The sequence below is a fragment of the Pelodiscus sinensis genome, chromosome 1, assembly GCF_049634645.1.
Source record: "Pelodiscus sinensis isolate JC-2024 chromosome 1, ASM4963464v1, whole genome shotgun sequence".
NCBI lineage: Eukaryota > Metazoa > Chordata > Testudines > Trionychidae > Pelodiscus > Pelodiscus sinensis.
Window position 1 is genome coordinate 291,246,647 of NC_134711.1, and position 22,757 is coordinate 291,269,403.

At 42.8% G+C, this 22,757-nt stretch overlaps 1 protein-coding gene across 5 annotated transcripts in view; it reads right to left on the minus strand.

Moving 5' to 3' along the window:
- The window catches only part of INTS6 (integrator complex subunit 6), a 110,570-nt gene that overhangs the window by 75,429 nt on the left and 12,384 nt on the right, over positions 1-22,757 (minus strand). For 4 of the 5 annotated variants that reach the window (XR_012900687.1, XM_075919093.1, XM_075919089.1 and 1 more), the window contains one exon: positions 1,395-1,484. The exons of the other annotated variant lie outside the window; for it this stretch is intronic. Coding sequence is in view for 3 of the 4 variants with exons in the window: in XM_075919093.1 (XP_075775208.1) it covers positions 1,395-1,484 (90 nt within the window). In the remaining variant the exon portion in view is untranslated. The remainder of the gene's footprint in view (positions 1-1,394; positions 1,485-22,757) is intronic. 5 annotated transcript variants of the gene reach the window in all.

Consider the following 22,757-nt stretch of genomic DNA (forward strand, 5'->3'; position numbering starts at 1 on the left):
TCAAGATGTATATGCTTGAGTACAATACATTTATTCGGATAAGCCCTTTAAAAAGCCATGGACACTCATTTGACAATTATGTTGAATTCCCCAATTACCATGAACTGAATTGGTGATGCATGTGTGATGGAGTGAGGTCACAAAAGACCCTGTGGGGGTGCTTCCTGGAGTGCTGACAAAGCCACTGACACTGGCCTTCTTGCTCTCTGGGGCTTCTCACTTACCCTGTCCTGCTGGGACAGCTCCCTGGTCTCTCCCAGCCGAGGTATAGAGCTGAGATCACTGTCCCTACCCCAAGGAGCAATACAGACACTGAATCTCTTCAGGTCCAAGGAAAATTCAGTTTTGGGCCCAACTTCTTTGGATACCACTCCCCAAATGGGATCAGAACCCCAAATGAATTATTTAGGTAAGCCCCCATTAACAATGAAAGGAGGATGTACACACTGATTGCTCTCCCAGGTAACAATTATTTATAGTGAGCTTGATAGTAAATAAAAGTTATTTATTAAGTAAAGTAGTAGGATTTAAGTGGTTATAAGTGAGAACAGGCAGAGGAAAGTAGGTTACAAATTTAAAGTAACAGAAAATGCTTTGCTAATTCTAAAACTAAAACCTCAGAACAAACATAACAAATTCACCCTAAAAATAGTTCTTATTCCAGCTAAGCCTCCAAACCAGGGAATCCTCCTTTTCCCTGGGGTCTTTAGTTATCTTCCTGGGTGTGTCATGCCAGCCAAAGAACAAGGAAGTGCTAGCTTCCCACTGTTTTACAGATTCTACCTTTGGGCAGGAATTCTGTTTCTACATTACACTCTGACACAGGAAGTTACTTGGCCAGTCCCTACCAGTTAGCAAGGCCACGTGACTACCTTTGACCAACCACTCCTATTATTTAAAGGACAAAATAGTTGTTTAGAGTTGACCAAACCCTGAGGGCCATAAAGTATTTCATACTCCATATATCTAACTTTACACACAGGAATGATACATACACCAAACAAAACACACAGACCCAGACTAATAGGTTACATAAGGTAATTTGTCCCAACCATCTCTGAGTTATAAATATTTGTGTCCATAAATCCAGTTTAATAAAGAACGGGGGAGGGGAATCCATCAAAGCATGTCTCTGCCAGTGTTTTAAATCAGACTATAAAATTGTCAAACTGAGTATTTTAGAAACTCTTTAAACCTATTTAAAGATACTTTTTAATAATACTTTTAAGTTTTTAGTGCTGGAAAGGCTTTCAAACCATTTCTAACGCAAACTATAAAATACAAGGAAACATTTAAGTTCATCCCGTATGTGCAAAATAACTGGCAATTCTAACCTATAAACCTTCTATATAAGAGTCTGGTACAATAAAGATAAGAAACGGATCAGACCTTACCTCATCCTGTATCCCACTTGTGGTAGTTAATTTACTCCCATCAGTAACTGTTATAATTATTGCTGGCTCCAGAAAAAATGGGTTTCTTCCCTAAAAAAAAGTGAATTCCCATTAGAAATGCTACATTCAATTTTTTAAGCTTCTTGCTTCAACATAGTGTGGTGCACCAAAGGCTCAATACACCACTCAACGAAATCAATGGAAATATTCCCATTGACTTCAGTGGGTGCTGGATTGGGGCCCTAGATAGATGGTTTGTTCCATGGCAATATTTTACACTATGAATAGATTCATCAACCTTTTACATCTGTAATCCTGAAACCAATACATATGCCACATATATAGGGTCCTGCATGGATATCCGCATCTGCAGATGTGGATATCTGCAGCTCATTTTTGTCAATTCAGATGCGGATACAAAATTTTGTATCTACGCAAAGTTCTATACATATACCTAAAACAGGCATCTACATTTATTGACTAAGGACTTCATGATAAATGTTAAAGTAACAAAGGACTGTTAAGTCTTTTTGAGAATTTCTTTAATTGCAAATATCCAAATGGTGCAGCTGTTAACAAGCAGAACATTATCTTCATAACCAGAAGAACCTGTAGTTCCCTCCTCCACTACTGATCAAAAATTAAGATGTTCAAACTATAGTATGACCTCAAGAAAACATCTTCATAACCTACGGGTTGAAAATTAATATGCTAGAAACAAGAGGGATACTTAGAAGTGGGTGGTACCCAGTTATTTGGGTCACATTTCAACTCGAGGCATTTTCTCTCTCTCTCATGCATGCATACCCAACACATTGTTTCATTAACTTGACTATAGCAATCCATTCTCTTGTCACATCCTGATTGGATTATTGCAATGCGCTCTTTGTGGGATTGCCTTTGAAAAGTCTTCAGAAGCTTCAACTGATCTAGAATGTGGCTGCTCAAGTTTTAACTAATACTCGTTATATGAAGCACATTATGCCGGTGCTCTGGCAGCTGCACTGGCTTCTGATATGTTTCCAGGACTTGGTTATGACTTATAAAGCCCTAAATGGGTTGGGACTAGGGTATTTGAAGGACTGTCTCCTCCTATACAAACTTGCCCGGGGATTGAGGTCAGCTGGGTAGGCTTGGCTCTGTATTCCTTCAGTTATGGAGACAAGGTTGACATCTATGTGAAGCAGGGCCTTCTCTCCCTTCACCCCTAGCTATGGAATTCTCTCCCCCAGGACACTCGCCTAGTGCCAACATTGGCACTGTTTCAGTGCCAGGCCAAGGCCACCCTTTTTACCCGTTCTTTTATTGGTGTATGTGTCCCTCCTTTTGAGGTGTTTTAGCAGGTTTTGTGTCCGTCCCCCCGCACATTTGGGGTCTCGTATTTTAGTGTCTATACATTATTTATTGTATTTTATTTAAACTTTGTAAGCCGCCTTAAATATTTTAAATAGAGAGGCAGGGTAAAAATATTTTAAATAAATAAATAAATAGAATAAATAACTATTCAATGTTTATGAACACTTGACATGCTTTCTACAACAGTAGCATTTAAGATATAGCATCCAAAATTACAAGACATTTTATGACCCTGTCTGTCCAAGTGGCTTCAAGGTCTTATGGTCCTGTTCATCATGAAGTCTTAACAATGAGACCTATATTGCCACTGACACTCCTGGACCATGAGCCTGCCAGGACCACAATAGGAGGATCAAGCTAGAGTCATGGATGTACCAATTCAGAGTGGGTTACTATAATTGTCTGTATCTAGGTTTGAAGATGCAATCCTGTGACCGAGCACCAGGAACATACCACTCTGTTCTCTCTTCTGTCCCAATGGCTTCCAGTCTGCTTCCACTGACAGATTTGAAAAATCTTTGGCTATTGCCTACATTTAAAATGTAGCATTTTAAGTGAAGACACAATGTAGTGACTGGATAGGTTGACAAAAAAAATCTGGATTTTTCACACCCTTGATAAATGTAGCTATGTTGAGTTAACTGTTCAGTGCAGCTCAGACATTTAAAAGCCATCAAAACAGTTATACTCTTTTGTAAACTATTTTGTCCAAAGCTCAGATCAAAGTGACAGAAGGGCACTCAGCCCAAGGGTTTTGTTGTGCAGTCAGGTTCCAGATATTAGACATTTCCATAATTTGACCACTCAGAGCATGTTGCAAGACAAGGAAGTTACTCACCCTGTGCAGTAACAACTGTTCTTTGAGGTGTGTGTTCCTCAAGGTGGGTGCCCCACATATGGTGACAAGTTATCCTCGGAGCCGCAGAGTCAGAGCTTTTTCCATAGCAGTTAGCAGTTGAGCTGTGCGTGCACAGCTAGCGTCTCGCGCTGCCGGTGGCTAGATGTTTCGGGCCCAGCCCAACTCCCTCCCCTCAGTTCCTCACCTACCACAGAGCCATCAAACTCAGAGTAGAGGGGTTTCCAGGACTTGGTTATGACTTATAAAGCCCTAAATGGGTTGGGACTAGCTGGAGGCAGGTATAGGCACCCACGGGGGAGACACCTCGCAAAACAGTCGTTAGTGCACAGGGTGAGTAGCTTCCTTTTCTTCTTCAGGTGAAGCCCCATGAGTGCTCCATGTAAAGGGACTACATAGCAGTACTCACTATAGCCAGTGGGACTTAGAGTCACTGCTTAATAATGGCAAATAGAACTGCTGTAGCCACTGCTGTGTTTGCTACCAGCTGAGGCATGATGGCGTAATGCTTAGAGAAAGTGTGGTCGGATGACTAGATAGCTGCCCAGTAAATGTCTTTGAGAGGCACACCACTGAGGATGTTGGGTGTGCCTTGGATGTTGCTGTAGCACAGGTGGACTGTACTCTTGATGGCGTCATCAGTGGTTTGTTGCACACTGGAGTAAGCAAGCAGATATCAGTTTGGAAATGTGCTGTGTGGAAATTGGGTTGCCCCTAGAGTAGTTTGGAACAGAGACGAACAGACGTGGGGACTTGCGTGACGCCTGAGTTCTGTCAATATAAAAAGCCAAAGCCCTTCTGACATCCAGAGTATGGAGCATAGCATGTCTGGAAGATACATGTGGCCTTGGAAAAAATATAGGTAGTACTACAGGCGCATTGATGTGAAAACTGATACTGACTTTGAGCCAAAAAGCAGGATGTGGACTCCGAGTCACTTTGTCTTTAGCAATACGGTGTATGGTGGGCCCAGCATTAGGGATCCTATCTCACTGACACTCCTTCGGGAGGTGATAGCCACTAGAAAAAATACCTTCATCGTGAGGAGGAGGAGGAGGAGGGCCATAGGTTAGAAAGGAGGTGTTAGAAGGGACTCGAGAACCAGGTTTAGGTCCCATGATGGCAGTGGGGCCCTAAAAGGAGGGTAGAGGTTTTGGACTACTTTGAGAAATCTTCTAGTCACTGGATGCGCAAACAGCGATGACCCAACAGTGCAGTCATGAAAGGACATAATGGCTGAGAGGTGTACTTTAATGGAAGTAGATAGGTGTCACTCTTCAAGCCGTGTAAGTAGTCCAGGACCATCTGGAGTGAGGCTTTGCTGGGATCAACAGGCATCTGAAGACACCAGGATAAGAAGCACTTCCATTTTTGCAGGTAAGTTGTTCTAGTAGATTGTCTCCTTCTATGAGGGAGGACAATTTTCACATGATCAGAGCAGCCTGATTTGATGCCACAAAGCCAGACAGAAGCCATGCATGGAAATGAAGGGTCTGAGGATGGAAGTGAAGTAATTTGCCTGCATTCTGGAAGAGGAGATCACGCCGGTGGGGGAAAGGATATGGTGTCTCGACAGACACGTGTTGAAGGTATGGGAAACCAGATCTGTCTGGACCAAGATGAGGCTACTAGAATGATTCGAGCTGCGAGTGGATCTTGCGCAGGATTCTGGGCACCAATGGTACTGGAGGGAAGGAATAGTGGATCGGTTCATCCCATGGGATTAGGAAGGCACCTCCCCTGGGTCCCCTGCCCAATCCCGCTCGGGCATAGTCGTAGGCTTGCGCAACGGATGTTGCGATGGTATAAAAACCAATGCCAGCCAACACTGGAAGGCACAGAAGTGTAGGCGTGCATACTGAACCACATAAGTAGTGGCCGCCATTTGGCCCATCAGCTGGAGGCAAGTATGGACAGTTGTAGATGGGTTTGCCAGTAGAGTGGCAACTAGGCCGCGTAGCATATCGAATCTTTGCTGCAGTAGATACACTCTAGCTGATATGGAGTCAAGCCAGGCCCCGATGAACTATAAGTCCTGCATAGGATTGAAGGTTGACTTCTGCTCGTTTATGAGGAACCCTAAGGAGTTGAAGAATCGTTTGGTCTTTAATACTATTTCTGCTGATTCCGTTCTCGTGCGACCCTTTATTAGGCAGTCCAGGTATGGGAATATCACGACCCCTTGATGTTGAAGACAGGCAGCAATGACTGCTAGGACCTTCAAAAAAAAAACCGTGTAGTGGAGGATAGGCCGAAGGGGAGGACCTTGTACTGGAAATGATCATCTCCCACAGTGAATCTTAGGGAGCGTCTGTGGGCAGGATGTATCATGATATGGAAATATGCATCTTGTATGTCTAGTGCTGCAAACCAATCCCTTTTCTCCAGTGCCGGAATGATTGAAGATAATATGACCATCTTGAAGCACTGTTTTTGCAGGAACCTGTTTAGTTTGTTGAAGTCTAGAATTGGTCTCCAGCCCCCTCTGCATTACTGGGTTAGGAAGTAAGTTGAATAAAACCCTCTCCCTGTGTATAGCTCGGGCACCTCCTTCATAGCTTCCAGCTGGATGAGCCAATCTATCTCTTGCTTGAGAGGTATCTCTTGAGAGGGGCTGGAAAAGGATGAGGTTTGGGGGAAGAAAAGTGAACGGGATTGTGTATCCTATACAGATGATTTCCATAACCCAATGGTCAGATGCTATTGCATCTCAACTATGGAAAAAGGGACGTAGCCTGTGGTGGAATAGAAGTCTATGATTTTGTTGTACTGGATAATCAGGGAGGTCGGGCAGACGCTCGACCAACATTTCAAATTTGCTGTTTAGAAGGCTAGATACCAGAGGTGTGTAGGTGTAGTGGGCACTTCCTATGGCTGCACTGTCTGGAACGGTTGTATTCATATGGTCTATTCTGAGGATGGTTGTAATATGCATCCCTCTTGCTATTGTAGAGGGTATAGCGCTTCCATCTCTATGATCGGGTGTACACGCCTAACGTGTGCAGAGTGATACGTGAGTTTTCTGCCGTTTAAAAACTTGTCAGTGTTGGCTGCAAAGAGCTCATGTTTATCAAAGGGAAGGTCCTTCACTTCGGTTTGGAGTCCCCTGCAGCTTGTAGCCCTCCTCATGACCACTGTTGTAGCGGTTGCCCTTGCTGCCGTGTCAGCCTCATCAATTGCCAAGAACACCCCGGTGTGGGTGATGGTGTGCCCTTCACAGATGACTGCTCTGAGGATGGACCTCTGGGATTCTGGCAGGTATTCCATAAGCTCAGCTAATTTAGAGTAGTTGAAGTCATGATTGGCTAGAAGGGCAGAGTAGTTTGCTATTCTGAGTTATAAGGTAGCCGAGGAGAACACCCTTTTCCAAATTGCTCTAGTTTTTTGTGTTTTGTCCCCACTGTTTGATTTAAATTGAGGAACTTTTGACGGTTGGTTTGCTGCATCTACTACCAGCGAGTTTGGCTGAGGGTGGGAGAAAAGTAAGTAATTCTTTAGAAGGAACAAAATACTTCTTGTCCACCTTCTTGCAGATTCTTGCAGGCATCCACCAGATGTCAGACACCTCCATGATAGCCTCGTCTATGGGCAGCACAATCCTACCCTGGGACGAAGAATGAATGTTCTTTAGGAGGCAATGTTGTTTCTCCTTCACCTCTTGAAGCTTTACTTCCTGGGTAGTGACTACTCTTTTAAAGAGGTCTTAAAATTGTTTCAAATCGTCGGTTGTATATGCGTCCTCAGGTACTATAGCCTCCTCGGGTGGAGAATGAATTATCTTGTGTTAGTTGAATGTCATCCTGATCGTCTGAGAGCTGGCCCTTCTCCTCTGTCTCTGGCATGGTCATTAGAGTGTGAGGTAGTGAGGCTGATGGAAGCCTTTTTGGCAAACGCACTGGGCCAACGGGTTGATGTCTAGGTGGTCCCCAGTAGTCCCAGGGTGCCCAGTGGGACGGGTAATGTGGAGGTGGGTAGTGCCAGTTTGGTTGCCACTCAGGTTGATATCAGCATTCCCTGTAATGATAGTACTGGCGGGGCATGGTGGGAGATGAGTGCTGGGACGAGTACATGCTCCTCCAATTCTGTTCAGTTACCTCAGGGTGCCCCTGCAATCAGGGAGGACCTCCTATACTTTGGAGATGAGCACGGTAAAAAGGGCACCAGCGATTGTTCCTTTGATTGGAGTAGGGAGGGGTGCCTCTCTTCACTTCCAGTTGTAAGCAAGTCTTTCTTGGTTTTGAGTGAATCATTGCAGTCAGCCTGGGATGGCTACATGTTGTCAGTAGCCTCCGCGTGGGGAGGCATCAGGGAAACTGGCACGCTGGGAGGTAATGCCAGGGATTTGCAGGGCCATTTTGAAGCCGGTTCCACGTCCTTCACCAGTGCTGGGCACTAAAGCACTCGTTTCGGCACTGGGGTTTGTTGGAGCACTCTCTCTGCTACAGAGCAGGCGTGCACAGGTGCCATATTGTGTTTAGGTGCCTCCATAGCGGCGCTTGATGTTTTCGGCATCGCGGTGCCGAAAATGCCTGGCACATCTCCCCTGCTCCCTCTGAGGGATGGATCAAGCAGCAGCAATCTGGTTGGCGAGACACTCCTTTTGTGATGCCTCTGTGGAGTTGAAGAGGCAGGTCTCTGCTTTGCGGGGGTCTACAGAATCGTTGATTGTGGACCTGTCAGCTGCATAGCCTTTTCAAGGAAGATCATGCGGAGTCTGAGCTCCCGATCCCCTCTCACTCTGGCGGTCAAACTGCAGCAATGATCGCACTTCTGAGGTGTGTGCAACTCCTCCAGAAACCTTATGCAGCTGCTATGGCCATTAGAGGCTGGCATTGGATCATTGCAGCTGTGGCACTTTTTAAAGCCCTGAGAACCCAGCATAGCAGAGACAGTTAATGCTTGTGGTTGAGGGCTGAGGTGTGTGGGGAGGGGAGTTTCTTATTTGAATCAACAGCCATTTGTGGTAAAGCTTGCTGTTTTGTGTCTTCTCAGATAGCTTGTTTGTTTCTTCTCTTTTCTTTTTCTTTTTTTTATAAAGAGTGCAACCAGCTAAAGGAAAGCGGAGCTGTCGAACCAGCTTGTCCTGTTCTTTGTTTTTGTTTTTTTTAATGGCATTGCAAGAGTGTAGCAGAAGGAATTGTAACTGAGGGAGATTGAAAATTTAGTAAAAGAAAGTGAAAGCTCCGATGAGGGGACAAAAGTCTCAAGCAGCAGGACAGCTCCGTCCAGGATCAAGGGCAGTAGAAAAGAAACTGATGGGAGGGAGTTGAGCCGCATGCAAAACATCCAACTTCCAGCAGCGTCAGACACCAGCTGTGTACACATGGCCTGACAGCTAACTGCTAAGGAAAAAGCTCCGACTCTGCGGCTCCAAGGATGACCTGTCATCTTACATGAAGCACCAACAGGGACATCACCCAAAGAACCTCCTCATTGTTAAATCATTTCCACTATAACCAGTATATAAATAAAAGTATGTTTTAAGACAGACAAACAAAAGATTCAATGACACTACTCTGGACCTCACCGTGCAGATTTAGTTTACCTGAAAAGTGTTTAAATATAATAGAGATAAACCCCTAAGATTTGTAGTATCAGACCAGAATAAAAGACCATTTATGTCTAACCCGTTGGGCCCGACAGTCTAACCAGCTTTCTATCCATCTTACAGTCCATTTATCCAATCCATACTTCCTTAACTTTCTGGCAAGAATATTGTGGGAGACCGTATCAAAACTTTGCTAAAGTCAAGGTATATCTCATATACCCACTTTCCCATATCCACAGAGTCAGTTACCTCATCATAGAAGCTGATCAGATTGGTCAGGTATAACTTGCCCTTAGTGAATCCAGGTTGACTATTCCTGATCACTTTCCCCTCTTCCAAGTGCTTCAAAATGGATTCCCTGAGGATCCCCTCCATGATTTTTCCAGGGACTGAGGTAAGGCTGACTGGTCTGTAGTTCCCTGGATTGTCCTCCTTCCCTTTTTTAAAGATGGGCACTACATTTACCTTTTTCCAATCATCTGGAATCTCTCCTGATCTCCGTGGCTGTGTCTACCCTGCACCCCTTTTCCGGAAAAGGGATGCAGATTAGACACTTTGAAATAGCAAAATCCGCGGGGGATTTAACTATCCCCCACGGTATTTGCATTAACATGGCTGCCGCTTTTTTCCGGCTTGGGGATAAGCCAGAGAAAAGCGCCAGTCTAGACGTGATTCTCCGGAGGATCTCTTATTCCTACTTTTTATTTTCCGGAGAATCACGTCTAGACTGGCGCTTTTCTCCAGCTTATCCCCAAGCCGGAAAAAAGCGGCAGCCATGTTAATGCAAATACCGCGGGGGATATTTAAATCCCCCGCGGATTTTGCTATTCCAAAGTCTCTAATCTGCATCCCTTTTCCCATGAGTTTTCAAAGATAATGGCCAAAGGCTCCGCAATGACATTTGCCAACTCTCTCAGTACCCTCGGATGTATTAAATCTGGACCCATGGATTTGTGTACGTCTAGATTTTCTAAATAGTTCTTAACCTATTCTTTCTCCACCAAGAGCTACCCACCTCCTTCCCATACTGCATTGCCTAGTGCAGCAGTCTGGGAGTTGCCCTTGTCTGTGAAGACAGAGGCAAAGAAAGCTTTGAGTTCTTCAGCTTTTCCCACATCTGTCACTACGTTACCTCCCTCATCCAGGAAGGCCCCACACCCTCTTATTGCTAACATGCCTATAGAAACCTTTCTTGTTAGCCTACACATCCCTTGCTAGCTGCAATTCCAACTGTACTTTCGCCTTCTTGATAACTCCCCTGCATTCTCGAGCAACATATTTATACTCCTCCCTACTTATCTATCCAAGTTTCCACTTCTTATAACCTTCCGTTTTGTATTTAAGCTCACCAAGGATTTTCCCGGTAAGCCAATCTGGTCACCTACTATATTTGCTTTCTTGCTGTGCATCAGGATAGTTTCTTCTTGTGCCTTTAATAAGACTTCTTTAAAATACTGCCACCTCTCCTGGACTCTCTTCTCCTTCATGTTAGCATACCAGGGAATCCTGCCCATCAGCTCTCTGAGGGAGTCAAAGTCTGCTTTTCTGAAGTCCGGGGTGTGTATTTTGCTACTCTATTTTCTTCCTTTTGTCAGGATTCCGAAATCACTGTTTCCCAGGTTACCACCCACATCTGCTTCCCCTACTAGTTCCTCCCTGTTTGTGAGCAGCAGATCAAGTTGCACATAGCCCCTGGTCGGTTCCTTCAGCACTTGTACCAAAAAGTTATCCCCAACATTCTCAAAAAACTTCCTGGATCATCTGTGTACTGCTGTATTGTTCTCCCAACAGATGTCAGAGTGAAGGCCCCCATGAGAACCAGGGCCTGTGATCTGGAAGCTTCTCTTAGTTGTCTGAAGAAAGCTTTGTCTACCTCATCCACCCAATCTGATGGTCTACAGCAGACACCAACCACATCATCACCCCTGTTGCTTCCACCTCTAAACTTAACCCATAGACTCAACAGGCTTTTCTCCCTCTAAATACTGGAGCTTTGAGCAACCATACTGCTCTCTTACATACAATGCATTTATTTCCATGATTCCACAATCCCTATCTGGACCTTTTCCTTCAACAGGGACGATGAACGAGAACACCACTTGCGCTTAAAATTCCTTGATCCTTTTTCCCAGAGCTACATAATCTGTAGTGACCCACGCAAGGTCATTCTTGGCTGTATCATTAGTTCCTACACAGAGAAGCAGGAAGGGATAGCAATCCAAAGGTTTGATCAGTTTTGGAAGACTTGGTCACATCCTGAATTTGAGCTTCTAGTAAGCAGCACACTTCTCGAGATTCCAGTATGGACGGCAGATGAATGACTCCATCCCTCTTAGGAGGGAGTCCCCGACCACCACCACCCATCTTTTTCTTTTGGGGGTGGTAGCTGTGGAACCCCCATCTCTAGGATTATGCATCCCATGTGTTTTTATTAGTTTGCCAAGATCATCCAGTCTTGTCTAAGCTGTAAGGAACAGTTGTGGTATGTTATTCCGTCAAAAAGTAGATTATTGCAACTGTGAAGCAACAACTGAAAGCTAACAATATTGCAATGCATTTAAGTCAGATTTCATAAATACAGAAGGAGCTCAATCACTAGTAAAAAACATTTGTACTCCATCTGATGCACGAATAATGTCAATATATACAGCAAAGGGACAAAAATATCTTTACCTAATCAGTATAATAAAATGCATTAATAAGAAAGGGAACGGTCAGAGTTTTTTTCGTGACTTTAAACAATGGAAAGAAAATTCTTCCAGATCAGCAACCTTGAATGAATCCTCATTCAATGTATTACACTATTACAAAAGTTTGTTTCTACTCAGACAGTGGTAGGAAACCTTCTGACATATGGCCCATTGGGGTTCTCTGTGTGGCCCATGAGATATTTTGTTTACTGCCGCCTGTGCACCGGATTACCATATTCCACTGATTTCTTGCAGTTTTTCTCTTACCGGTATGACTAAAGTGACACTCACTTAAAGCAAAGGCACATGAAGTGAGGTGCGTGATGACTACATATAACATTGTGAGAATTATGCACTCTCTATGCAACCAATCAAAGCACAGCCATGATTCAATCGAGCACACCCTGCAAATTCTAGGCATACAAGCATAGTTAGCATGACTACTCTATCCCAGGAGACCACCTTGGTTACAACAATCTTTCAATCCACTGAAATAGCCCTTAAAGTCTTCTTCCCAGAGGCACTGCCTTCTTACATCACCCAGCCAGGACCCATCTTGGTACCCTCAGCAGGTGCCCTTTTCAGGCTCATTCTGCAAACAGATGTGCAGGGCTCATCCCACTACCTATGTCCGGTATCACTAAGTTCTAGTCTCAGTCCCCTGGGTTCAGTCTGCCCACACTGACATTTCAATGGTCTTGCTGCTCTTCAGCCAGTCAAGCACATAATCCCTGGCAGCCTTCCCTGGCTCACTTATACCTGATGAGCTGATGGGTCCTGCTGTTCATCTAGCCAGCCAGGCACCCAGTCCTTCCTGCTCGAGTTACACACAGCAACCGAAGACTTTGCTCTGCTACTTGTCTATTATCTGGCCCTTCTGGCTCCTTATTGGTCACTCCAGTAGCCTCTCTGATATGCTGCAGAACAGCCTCTCTAGACTACCTATAGAACTTGTTGCTACTCTACATTAAAGTAAGATGGGGTAGGGCAATGAGGCCTCCAGGAGGTGGGCCTCCAGACCCAGTCCACCCAGACACAATCCTGCAAGGCTTAACTGATGCTCTATAATTCAGATACTGGATGGCTGCGTCTAGACTGGCCAGTTTTTCTGGAAAATCAGCTGCTTTTGCGGAAAAACTTGCCAGCTGTCTACACTGGCCGCTTGAATTTCCGCAAGAACACTGACTTCCTACTGACTAAAATCAGTGCTTCTTGCGGAAATACTATGCTGCTCCCATTCGGGCGAAAGTCCCTTTTGCGCAAACCTTATGCGCAAAAGGGCCAGTGTAAACAGCTCAGATTTGTTTTGTGCAAAAAAGCCCCGATGGCGAAAATGGCGATTGGGGCTTTTTTGCGGAAAAGCACATCTAGATTGGCACAGATGCTTTTCTGCAAAGTGCTTTTGCTGAAAAGTGTCAGTGCCAATCTAGACGCTCTTTTCTGCAAATGCTTTTAGCGGAAAATTTTTCCGTTAAAAGCATTTGTGGAAAATCATGCCAGTCTAGACGTAGCCCACATGTTTTGGTAGTAATAAGATAACAGAATAATCGAACAGCTGCACTTCAGTTGTCTAGGAAATCACAGAACAAGGCTACAGATGAGCTGAGTTCAGGACCCCTATCCATGTACCTCATGCAGCATCTTATAATATCATGAATGACTATAACACTCTTCCTTAAGGAACAGTTATATATTACAATGAGTAAATACTGAAAAGATTTCTGCTCAAAGTGTCTTTATACTGAAATGTCTCTATTTTTCAGAAATTAAAGATGTCATCAACTCTTGAAAACAGAAAATCCTGATTTACTACTCATTACTCTTCAGTTCATCTGTAAGAAGGTAGGCAGAACAAGCAACTTTAGATCAGTTACTACAGAAAATATATAAAAATATATAAAACATAAAAAACAACAGTTTAGTAGCACCTTAAAGACTAACAAAACACATAGATGGTAGTATGAGCTTTCATGGGCACAACCCACTTCTTCAGATGACTGGATTGTTGATAGTCCAGATTCAAGAATAAATAAGTCGGGGGGGAGGGAGGAAAAAGAGACAGAGAGTAGATAAGCTTCAGAGGGATAGAGGGATAGCTGAATTAGTCTGTAACAGGAAAGACTTAAAAAACAACAAATGGTCTAGTAGCACCTTAAAGACTAAACAGTTACAAGAGGCTGATAAGAACCATTACTTTGCACTTGGAAAGGAAGATGATCAACAACAGACTCTACACAGACATCAAGAACCATTAGCACCTTCACGATTTGGTTGGTTAATAATGTGCAAGCCATCCGATTCATACTATTTGCATGAGAATTAAATTTGTGAATTAACTTAAGTTCTAATCCTTCTTTGTGTATTTGGCTTGTGGAATTGGTCTGAAACAAAACAGCGACTTAGAGATCCATTAATGAGCATCCAGGAAGATTAAAGTGTTCTCTAATTGTTTTTTGTGTTGCCTTTTCGGATATTGGATGTGCGTCCATTCCTGGCCACCCTGGATGTAGCAGCTCTATACACCAATATTCCATATGATGATGGATTACAGGCTATCAGGAACACCATCCCCGATGGCAGCACTGCATACCTGGTTACAGAGCTCTGTGACTTTGTCCTCACCCACAACTACTTCCAATTTGGAGACAATTTGTATCTTCAAGTCAGCAGCACAGCCATGGGCACCCGCATGGCACCATCTTTATGCCAACGTCTTTATGGCTGACCTTGAACGTTTCCTCAGCTCTTGCCCCTAAAATCCTTACTCTACTTATGCTACCTCGGTAACATCTTCATCATATGGACCCATGGGAAAGGAACTCTTGAAGAATTTCACAGGGATTTCAACACCTTCCACCCCACCATCAACCTCAGCCTGGATCAGTCCACACAAGAAATCCACTTCCTTGACACTACAGTACTACTAAACAATGGACAAATGTCCACCACCCCATACCGGAAACCTATCACAACCACTACACTTACCTTCGTGCCTCTAGTTTCGATTCCAGACACATTTCCCAATCTACTGTATACAGCCAAGCCCTAAGATACAACCAAATTTGCTCCAATCCCTCAGACAGAGACAAACACTTACAGGATCTACATATAGCATTCTTATAACTGAAATACCCACCCGATGAAGTGAAAAAACAGATCAACAGAGTGAAAAAAGTACCCAGACATGAACTACTTCAAGACAGGCCCAGAAGAGAAAACAACAGAGTTTCACTTATCACCTACAGTCCTCAACTTAAACTCCTCCAACGTATTATCAACAATCTACAACCTATCCTAGAAAATGACCCCCTCTCAGAGGCCTTGGGGGAAAAGCCAATTCTTGCTTACAGACAACCTCCTAGCCTCAAACAAATTATTTCCAGTAACCATGCAAAACACATCCATCATAATCATCCAGGAACCCACCCCTGAAATCAGCCCCAGTGCCAACTCTGCCCACACATCTATACCAACAATTTCATCACTGGACCCAATGACATCAGCCACCAAATCAAAGGCTCATTTAATTGCACATCCACTGTGATCTATACCATCAAATGCCAGCAAAGCTCTCCTGCAACGAATATTGGCCAAACTAGACAATCTCTACGGGAAAGAACTGATGGACACAAATCTGATATCCAAAAAGGCAACACACAAAAACCAGTTGGAGAACACTTTAATCTTCCTGGACACTCATTAATAGATCTCCAAGTCGCTGTTTTGTTTCAGATCAGTTCCAAAAACCAAATACACAGAGCATTGGAACTTAACTTCATTTACAAGTTTAATTCTCAAGCAAATGGTATGAATCGGATGGCTCGCACATTATCAACCAACCAAATTGTGAAGGTGCTAATGGTTCTTGATGTCTGTGTAGAATCTGGTGCTGGTCATCTTCCTTTCCAAGTGCAAACTAATGGTTCTTATCAGACTCTTGTAACTATTAGTCTTTAAGGTGCTACTAGACCATTTGTTGTTTTTTAAGTTTTTCCTGTTACAGACTAACTTGGCTACTGCTCTGAAACTATATATATTTAAGTTATCAGAAGTTAGCAACTTTTTAGTTCAGTGCTTTTTCATGTAAATAGAAGGCTATATATCAAGCTATTTATTCCATGGATGTCTTGGTAGAATTTTAACTTTCTAAAAATCTTTCTTTCCAATTTCAAAGCTATCATTCAAATTCATTTTATCATTGACCTTTGTCCAGTTATGTATTAAAGTCACACATACATTTTTTTGTATCCCAAAAATACCAAAACCTTTAACAGACTTAAGAGATTTAATATATACTTATGATCACTGATGGTGAATATGCATATCATCTCTCTAGAGCAGGGTGGGGAACCTTTTTTGGGTCGTGGGCCACTGACACCAAAGCCAGTCAGGCTTCATCTACACTGTAAGATCTTCCGGCAAAAAATATGCTAATGCAGGACTCATTCGCTTGAGTCACAATCTCATTAGCATATTTTCGGCTGTTTCTTTTTGCACAAAAAGAAGTAGTGTGAACGTGTGTTTTTTTTGTGCAAAAACCCAGTTTTGCACAAGATCCTTATTCCTCTCACGGGAAAGGCATAGGGGTTTTGCGCAAAAAAACCCCAAACCATCCACACTGCTTCTTTTTGCACAAAAATCCCTTGCGCAAAAGGAAACGGCAGAAAATATGCTAATGAGATTGCAACTCATGCAAATAAGTCCCGCACTAGCATTTTTTTTGCCAAAAGATCTCACAGTGTAGACGTAGCCCCAGGGTCCAGGGGCTGCAGGGAGATGGCCGGGGGGCTGGAGTGCCGGAACGGGCTTGCCAATGCTGGGGGAGGCCCTAAGCCTTGGGAGCCAGATGCTGACAACCCAAGGGCCGCATCTGACCCCCAGGCTTTAGGTTCTCCACCTCTGCTCTAGAGCCTTAAACAACTCATTTGTTATACAGGCAGTCCCCGGGTTACGTACAAGATAGGGACTGTAGGTTTGTTCTTAAGTTGAATTTGTATGTAAGTCGGAACTGGTACATATTGTACCCCAGGTGTCCCCGATTCAGCCGCTGCTGAAACTGACCAGTGGCTGACTACAGGAAGCCTGAGGCAGAGCTGCTTTGCCCCGGGCTTCCTGGAATCAGCCGCTGATCAGTTTCAGCAGCAGCTGACTTGGGGACACCTGGGGTAGAGCAGCTGGGGTGCTGCCAGGTTGGACCCCCCCCAGCAGACCAGGGAGACGCGGAGCGGCTTTTCTTGACGTGGAGGACGCGGGCAGCGGGACTTTGCTCCGCGTCTCTCTGGTCTGCTGGGGGGCCGTAAGTTGGATCTACGTAACTCAGGGACTGCCTGTAGTTAATGCTGTACATAAGGCTGGCGAGAGGCAATAAACAGCAAAATCCTACTCAGCCTGCAGTGAACAGTTACTTAGTTCTTATCTAAATAGGATTCCTCACAGACAAGTTCCTTATATATGGTACATTATTGATTATTTTAGTTCATGAATTCAGGGTGGTAACTAGCTCCTGTAAGGATTTCAATTGATTGTGTCAAATAGACAACTAATTGGTCAACCGGCATTTTTCAATTCAATTCCTTCTAATGCTCAGTAGCTACTAGAATTCTTACCTTGTCACAACCTCTTTAAAATAATTTTCTTTCTACTCTAGAGCCCTCTAGTTTGGAACAGGACAACACCCAAGGAGTAACGAAGAAACATCTGATGGCAGAATGATGCATTCTATTCATTTAGCAGTTATTATACAGTAAGTGGTAGAAGTCTAAGTTTCTCCCCTTCACTCATCTGCACCATCAAGTGCTCTAGAGAGAAAAGGTCATTGTTCCATTAGTTCACAAGTTTGCATAAATAGCAAGGCAAACTTGAAACCTGTAGACTAATAGAGAATACACTCAAATTCTTAAAATGAAAGTACCAGAAAAACAGTAAAAAGTTAGTATCTTAATTACTTTCAATACAGTATCCCAACACATAACACAAAATTGAGTAGTTAAAGTGTCATGTTCTTGTCCCAGTTCATGAAGCAATTAAATCGTGATGTTAGTTACCACTTTACCAAATTGGGGTATGTAGTCCACTGATCCCTAGGTTCCTTGATCAAGCTGGGTCTGGACCTCTTCGCACAACTATTAAGAAATTCCCTCTAGCCAACCCAAGAAGCTCCATCTAGCACCACTTCGGTCAACATGACACTTTTTTAAAGGAACCCTGAAAGCAAACCCCCTGAAAACAAACAGTATCAGTAAAGGTATTGATAGAAATCAGAGGGGTAGCCGTGTTAGTCTGAATCTGCATAAACAATAAGAAGTTCTGTGGCACCTTATAGAGTAACAGATTTATTGGAGCGTAAGCTTTCGTGGGAAAAGACCCACTTCAGCAGATGCATGTCTGAGAATATAGTAACTTTACAATGTAACAAAGTATTTCAGCATTATGTGCAAGTAAGTTTAGAGATTGAGGAAAGCAGACCTAGATGCACCTATATAGATTCTGAGGGAAGGGCAAGACTTTATGAAGTAAAAAAAGACACCTTTCATATTCCATCTTGCAAGATTATTAGAGTTCTCAGTGTCTAGGAATCCAAGCACGAAGTATCTAAATTCCACTGCCAAATCCATCAGGAAGCCACAAGTATCTATGCAAGATGCCTAAAGCTATAGGAGCCAGATTTTAACCTGAGGATTCTGATTACATCAAAAAAGAAACTAGTCTATTAAAAGTAAACTCAAAGACTAATGGATGGAAAGGACACTCTTCCAAGATCAGAAAATGCCCCAATCTTATTTCTGATAAGTTTATCAGTCTGTGCAACAGAAATCTTGTAGTCATCAGAACAACTTGATTGCTCTGGATGCCCTCCATTTCCACATACAACAGCTCCAATCCAAGGTCACGTAGGTGCCTATCAGGTTGTTAGCGTCTGACTTTGTTGGAGGTTCACCTTCGGCCTGCTGTTTTGTCACAAGTTTCCTGAGCTAACTAGGGTTCCCAAAATATACCTCCCAGATGGCCAGATTAGCTACAAATTAGTGGTCTACAGACTACCATTTCAACTGTCCCTATAATTTGTGGTATATAATAAGGAAGTCAATCATTAATATTTGCTTTTCTCTCATTGCCTACTGTTAGCCAATACCTGAAGGAATATTGTTAGCTTCCCCAACTAGTCTGGAATTTTCCTTTTAGCAGGAATGACAAGACACACAGGTATATCACAGTACTATTTAGGAATACATCAAAGGTCAGGAATCTTTTGTGCTAGGCATCACACAGACACATAAAGGGAACAGCTCCCTGTTCCAAACAACTTGCACAATCTTCAAGGTGTCAAGTAAGAAACAAAAGGATTGAAGACGAAGATGGCACCGTAACATGACACTTAATAGAGCAAAGCAGTGTGAAATAAAGTTCAAAGCTGTAATAATTCTCAGTAAAACAAGGAGCTATTGTCCGCTACCGTTTTTGATGCAGCAAAATGTTTTAGTGTAGGTCTCTGATAGAAAGAGGAACTGAATGGTGGTATCAGAAGGTTCTGTACAACCGAGTACAATTTGAGTAGTTAGAGAAAGAAAAAGTATAACTGCAACCAAAAAATTGAGTAGAAAGCATAAGACTGCAGCAGTGAGGAAGGGGTGAAAAATGTGTGAAATAACATGTGAAAATATAGTAAAGAAAGAGGGTCGGGCTCAGAGCCAACACAAGGGAGAAAGTAGCAAAAGAACACTGACAAAAATAGGCAACAAAAGTGCTGTTGATATGCCCAAGTCAACTCTGGGGCAGTCTGTGTTGGCTGTCCAGCCACTGCCTGGGTGAGTGGAGAGGGGCGGGATCAAGCCAGCTTGGTGATGGATGGACCAGGCACTCTTGGAACAAAGGAAGGATAAGGGGGGGCCCAGATTGTGAGGAGGTTGGGGGGTTCCCCCATAGTGGCCCAGTGGACAAGGTACCCGCCTCTGGATCCAGAGGTCAAGGGTTCAAGAAAGCAACTAAGTGACCAAAAGTCACCAAAAGTTATTGTCAATATAGCACAATAAGCAGTGACTATTTTGATACACCAACTGTCTTACAAAAAAATACATCTTACATTTTTAGCAGGTTTTATGAGAGTGGAGTAAAAATATTTAAATAAATAAATAAATAAAATGTTTATGCCTTTCATTTCTTGGATCAGATTAATCTTACATGATCATCATCTATTAGTTTCAGAAATTTAACAGAAAAACATACAGAGTAGGGACATAAGTCATTTAAAAATGTAACTGAGTAACCACTAAAAATCTTAGCAGTGATACACTACACACACAACAGGCCCTGCAATATGAAGATTAAAGATCAATAAAGATTAAAGCTTTATACTGAAGAGCCCGCAGTGAAGCATTCTCAGGTGCTGTTGGCCCTTGCTCCCAGGGAAGCTTCACGGCGGGCTCTGCAGCCTGCTCCCAGGGAGCCAACGTGTAACCTGCGACAGGTAGGAGGGATGGGCCTGCCATGGAAAGGAGCTTCTCTGGCCGGCCAGCTGGAGCAGCCCCTGCCTAGGCTAGGCCCACCACAGACAGAGGCTGCTCCAGTCAGCCAGCCAGAGCTGCCCCTGTCTACAGTGGGCCCTGTGGGGCTGTAGCAGCCCCCTGCCGGTGTCAGTGGGGAGCTGCTCCAGCCCTTACCAGTTAACTGGTTAACCATTTATACCCCTAACACAGAGATGTTAAAGAGTACTTTTATATTTTGTACATCAGTCAAGTTACAGTACTCTTATTAAAATCAAACATTACTATAAATATAGTAAATTAAGTGAGACAAGCTTTCTATTACAGTATTGACCCCATAACAAAACTCATGATTTCAAAGTATAATTAGTTAATTAGGGGACAATATCTCTAAAAACTTCTGTAGCCTAATTTAAAATATATCAATACAATAGCAGTGAACATTTAATTTTGCTTTGTAATTGCATAGCTAGACAGCAGAGGGAGCACAAGCTAATAAATAATCCCCAGTACTGACCATCCTATATAAGGAACTTAATTAATCAAGGGCACATTTTGCATGTATACAGCAGTTTTATTCCACAGAGCTCAAAGCACATATGAGATCTATTAATGCATTCTTTAAGCAATCCATTAATTGAAATAAAAAGATTAAATGTCTTTTCCAAAGTCAGAATGATTCAGTAGCAATCAGGAATAGAACGCTGATCTCCTGAGTTCTATGCCCCCTGTTCAATCCACTAGATCACGAGACAGCCATTCAGAAATACAGTACTGTAGGAGCATTAGTCTTAGGGTACGTCTATACTACAGGCTTTTGTCGACAGATACTGTCGACAAAGCTTCTGTCGACAAAGAGCGTCTAGATTACATTCAGTTCTGTCGACAAAGCATGCTGCTTTGTAAACAAAACCCTGTAGACTAGACACAACCCTAGATGCAATAACACCTTCTGTCGACAGAACTCTGTTGACAAAAGGCATTATGCCTCGTAAAATGAGGTTTACCAGCGTCGACAAAACTGCTGAGTTCTGTTGACGTTAGGTCGACAGAACTCAGCGGTAGTGTAGACGCAGGTATAGTTTTGTCGACAAAAGTCCACTTTTGTGGACAAAACTCTGTAGTCTAGACACACCCTTAATGAACTCACCAAATGTTCTTTAGGCTAATTACACAGTGCAGCTACCTAAATATTTCCCCACTTATGTCAATGGCATACAGTACATTTTGCTTACTTCTGTAGAGAATTACTGGGTGCTTCCGAAAGCTGCCAACTTACTTCCTACAGTTAGCTGCAGTTCAGTAGTAGATTAAATGATCTACATATATGCAATCTGCATAGACATTCTATAGTGTAACTGAGAATCTTTGGACAATTAAGTGCTAGATCAATTAAATATATAAGTGAAAAGTGACATGACATGAAAGAGTCCCCAAGGGGCACTACATAGCCAAGCATATATGCATGAGACTTCTAATAATCCCCGGTCATAACGAATTCAGACTCATAACTGAAATACTTCATTCAATTACAGTAGCAGCATTTATTCTCCTAGTTTTTATGCTTTGAAACAGACAGCTTCATGAAAAGGTTGCTCTATTCACTACATAAAACTTTTGACAATTTTTCAAAGAGAAACTCTAAAATGCTTTAAAAATCGAACAGCATCTTATAAAAAGAGTTCTTGCCTTCTCTTCCTCCCACTACCAGGTCTGAGGAAAACTGGCAAGTGACAAACAGCACCCCACCACTGTAAGATGTTTATAGCTCAACATTTTGATCCTTCTGACACAGTACTTTAATAGTCTCAAACTTATTACATAAGAACCTAATAGCCATACTTGGTCAGACCAAAGGTCCACATAGTCCAATATGCTTCAGAGGCAACGAACAGAACAGGTAATCATTAATTATCCAAATTAAATGAGAATTAGAGAGACACTATCAAGGTTTGTAAGACCTTAGCAGACTTTTCTTCTGATTAACCCACGGTTACCGCAACACCAGGGAAATCTTCCATAATAAATATCCAAAAGTTTCAGACATTTTTGATGTTCTATAAAACAGCAAAATGGTCCCAAAGCCAGTTTTCAAAAATCCTTCTGCAGGCCATTTTTAAGCTTACATTTTTCTAGCTTTGCCACATTTTCTAGCTTTGCCTAATTTTGTAAATTTCTAAAAACTAAATCATCATACAATGACCTGCACATTACATCTATCTTGAACTGTGCAACTACATTTAACAGAGGTGCTTGTTGCCACATTTTCAAAAATTCATAACTTTAGAAACTTTGAGCTCACAAGTTCAGAGAAGAAGGTAATGCTTATTAAAACTGTTTAGCTACCAATTATGAAACTTTAGCCTCTTTAGAAATGCTTTGAAAGATGGTTGTTTTGTTTTACATAAACTGGAAAAATGTTTATCATCTAAT